The sequence below is a fragment of the Schistocerca cancellata genome, chromosome 4, assembly GCF_023864275.1.
Source record: "Schistocerca cancellata isolate TAMUIC-IGC-003103 chromosome 4, iqSchCanc2.1, whole genome shotgun sequence".
Lineage (NCBI taxonomy): Eukaryota > Metazoa > Arthropoda > Insecta > Orthoptera > Acrididae > Schistocerca > Schistocerca cancellata.
In genome coordinates, this window is record NC_064629.1 from 293,238,948 (window position 1) to 293,242,965 (window position 4,018).

Consider the following 4,018-nt stretch of genomic DNA (forward strand, 5'->3'; position numbering starts at 1 on the left):
ATGGCGAAAACACAAATATGGCAAAAACACAAATATTCCAAAAACGCAAATATGGCAAAACAAAAATATGGCAAGTCACAAATATGGCAAAAACGCAAATATGGCAAAAACACGAATATGGATAAAACGCAGATATCGGAAACACGCAGATATGGGAAAACGCACATATGGGAAAAACGCAGATATGGGAAAAAGACAGATATGGGAAACACGCAGATATGGGAGAAACGCAGATATGGGAGAAATGCAGAGATAGGGGTGAAACACAGATATGGGAAAAACGCAGATATGGGAAAAACGCAGATATGGGAAAAACGCAGATATGGTAAAAACGCAAATATGGGAAAAAATGCAAATATGGGAAAAACGCAAATATGGGAATAACGCAAATATAGGAAAAACGCAAATTTGGGAGAAGATCAACTTGTATCACTACTTGAAAAAGGGCCAAAAATTGGTTGGTAGGACATAATCTGATGCATCAATGGTTCACGAAATATTAGAGAAACGCAAATGTGGGAAAGCCGCAAATGTGGGATAGACGCAAATCTGGGAAACGCAAATGTGGGAAAAACACAAAAATGGCAAAAACGCTAACATGGCAAAAACGCAAACATGGCAAAAACGCAAACATGGCAAAAACGAAATTATGGCAAAAATGAAAAAATGGAAAAACGAAAATATGTCAAAAACGAAAATATGGCAAAAACTAAAATATGGCAAAAACGAAAATATCGCAAAAACGAAAATATGGCAAAAACGAAAATCTGGCAAAAACGAAAATATGGCAAAAACGGAAATATGGCAAAAACGAAAACATGGCAAAAACGTAAACATGGCAAAATCAAAAATATGGCAAAATCGAATATATGGCAAAACAAAATATGGCAAAAACGCAATATGCCACAAATGCAATATGGCAAAAACGCAATATGGCAAAAACGCAAATATGGGAAAAACGCAGATATGGGAAACACGCAAATATGGGAGAAGATCAATTTGTGGCACAACATGGCAAAAGGCAAGAATCGGTTGGTGGGACATAATCTGAAGCATCATAGGTTCACGAAATATTTGAGAATCGCAAATGAGGGAAAGACATAAACGAGGGAAAGACGTAAATGAGGGAAAGACGTAAACGAGGGAAAAACGTATACGAGGGAAAACCGTAAACGAGGGAAACGCGTAAACGAGGGAAAAACGCAAACGAGGGAAAGACGCAAATGAGGGAAAGACGCAAATGAGGGAAAGACGCAAATGAGGGAAAGACGCAAATGAGGGAAAGATGCAAATGAGGGAAAGATGCAAATGAGGGAAGGACGCAAGTTTGGGAAGGACGCAAACGTGGGAAGGACGCAAATGTGGGAAAGACGCAAATGTTGGGAAAGACGCAAATGTTGGGAAAGACGCAAATGTTGGGAAAGACGCAAATGTTGGGAAAGACGCAAATGTTGGGAAAGACGCAAAAGTTGGGAAAGACGCAAATGTTGGGAAAGACGCAAATGTTGGGAAAGACGCAAAACTTGGAAAAGACTCAAATGTTGGGAAAGAGGCAAATGTTGGGAAAGACACAAATGTGGGAGAAGATAAACCTTTGGCACAACCTGACAACAGGAAAGAATTGGTTAGTAGGACATAGTCTGAATCGTTAAAGGTTCACGAATTATATGAGAAAGGTAAATATGGAAAAAACGCAAGTATGGCAAAAACCCAAGTATGGCAAAAACCCAAGTATGGCAAAAACCCAAGTATGGCAAAAACCCAAGTATGCCAAAAACCGAAGTGTGGCAAAAAATGAAGTGTGGCAAAAACCCAAGTGTGGCAAAAACCCAAGTATGGCAAAAACACAAGTATGGTAAAAACCCAAGTATGGCAAAAACCCAAGTATGGCAAAAACCTAAATATGGCAAAAACCCAAGTATGGCAAAAACGCAAATATGGCAAAATCGAAAATATGGCAAAAACGCAAATTTGGCGAAAACGCAAATTGGGAAAAACGCAAATATGGCAATAATGCAAATTTGGCAAAAACGCAAATTTGGTAAAAACGCAAATTAGGCAAAAAGCAAATTTGGCAGAAACGCCAATTTGGCAAAAACGCAAATTTGGCAAAAACGCAAATTTGGCAAAAACGCAAATTTGGCAAAAACGCAAAATAGGCAAAAACGCAAATATGGCAAAAACGAAAATATGGCAAAAACGCTAATATGGCAAAAACGCGAATATGGCAGAAACACAAATATGGCAGAAACGCAAATATGGCAAAAACGCAAATATGGCAAAAACGCAAATATGGGAAAAACGTAAATATGTGAAAAATGCAAAAATGGGAAATAATAAACTTGTGGCACAACTTGACAAAATGAAAGAATGTCATTGGTAGGACATAGTGTGAATCGTCGAAGGTTCACGAAATATATGAGAAACGCAAATATGGCAAAAACGCAAATATGGCAAAAACGCAAATATGACAAGCAAATATGGCAAAAACGCGAATATGGCAAAAACGCAAATATGGCAAAAACGCAAATATGGAAAAAACGCAATATGGCAAAAACGCAAATATGGCAAAAAAGCTTATTGGCAAAAAAGCTTAATGGCAAAAAAGCTTAATGGCGAAAAAGCGTAATGGCAAAAAAGCTTAATGGCAAAAACGCATAATGGCAAAAACGCATAACGGAAAAAACGCATAATGGCAAAAACGCATAATGGCAAAAACGCATAATGCCAAAAACGCATTATGGCAAAAACGCATAATGGCAAAAACGCAAATAGGGAAAAACGCAAATAGGGCAAAAACGCAAATAGGGCAAAAACCCAAATATGGCAAAAATGCAAATATGGCAAAATCCCAAATATCGCAAAAACGCAAATATGGCAAAAACGCAAATTAGGCAAAAACGCAAATTTGACAAAAACGCAAATTTGGCAAAAACGCTAATTTGGCAAAAGCGCAAATTTGGCAAAAACGCAAATTTGGCAAAAACTCAAATATGGCAAAAACGCAAATATGCAAAAACGCAAATATGACAAAAACGCAAATATGGCAAAAACGAAAACATGGCAAAACACGTAAATATGGGAAAAACCCAAATACGGGAAAATCGCAGATATGGGATAAACGCAAACATGGGATAAATGCAAATATGGGATTCACGCAAATATAGGATAAACGCAAATATGGGATAAACGTAAATGTGGAAAAACGAAAATATGGGATAAACGCAAATATGCCAAAACGCAAATATGGGAAAAACGCAGATATGGGAAAAACGCAGATATGGGAAAAACGCAGATATGGGAAAAAGTCAAATATGGGAAAAACGCAAATATGGGGAAATCGCAGATATGGGAAAATCGCATATATGGGAAGAACGCAGATATAGGAACGACACAGATATTGGAAAAATCGTTAAAGGTTTACGAATTATATGAGAAAGGTAAGTATGGCAAAATCCCAAGTATGGCAAAACCCGAATTATAGCAAAAACCAAAGTATGGCAAAAAACGAATTATGGCAATAACTCAAGTATGGCAAAAACCGAAGTATGGCAAAAAGCCAAGTATGGCAAAAACCCAAGTATGGCAAAAACCCAAGTATGGCCAAAACCCAAGTATGGCAAAAACCCAAGTAATGCAAAAACCCAAGTAGGGCAAAAACCCAAGTATGGCAAAAACCCAATTATGGCAAAAACCAAAGTATGGCAAAAACCGAAGTGTGGCAAAAACCCAAGTATGGCAAAAACCCAAGTAGGGCAAAAACCCAAGTATGGCAAAAACCCAAGTATGGCAAAAACGCAAATATGGCAAAAGCGCAAATATGGCAAAAACGCAAATATGGCAAAAAAGCAAATATGGTAAAAACGCAAATTTGGCAAAAACGCGAATTAGGCAAAAACGCAAATTAAGCAACAACGTAATTTTGACAGAAACGCAAATTTGGCAAAAACGCAAAATAGGCAAAAACGAAAATTAGGCAAAAACGAAAATTCGGCAAAAACGCAAATTTGGCAAAAAC

The 4,018-nt window shown here is 37.5% G+C and overlaps 1 protein-coding gene across 1 annotated transcript; it reads left to right on the top strand.

The window, feature by feature from the left end:
- On the top strand, positions 1-384 carry LOC126184128 (uncharacterized). Its single transcript, XM_049926495.1, has one exon. The coding sequence runs from the start codon at positions 1-3 to the stop codon at positions 382-384; it is 384 nt and encodes a 127-aa protein (XP_049782452.1).
- Positions 385-4,018: the final 3,634 nt, after the last annotated feature.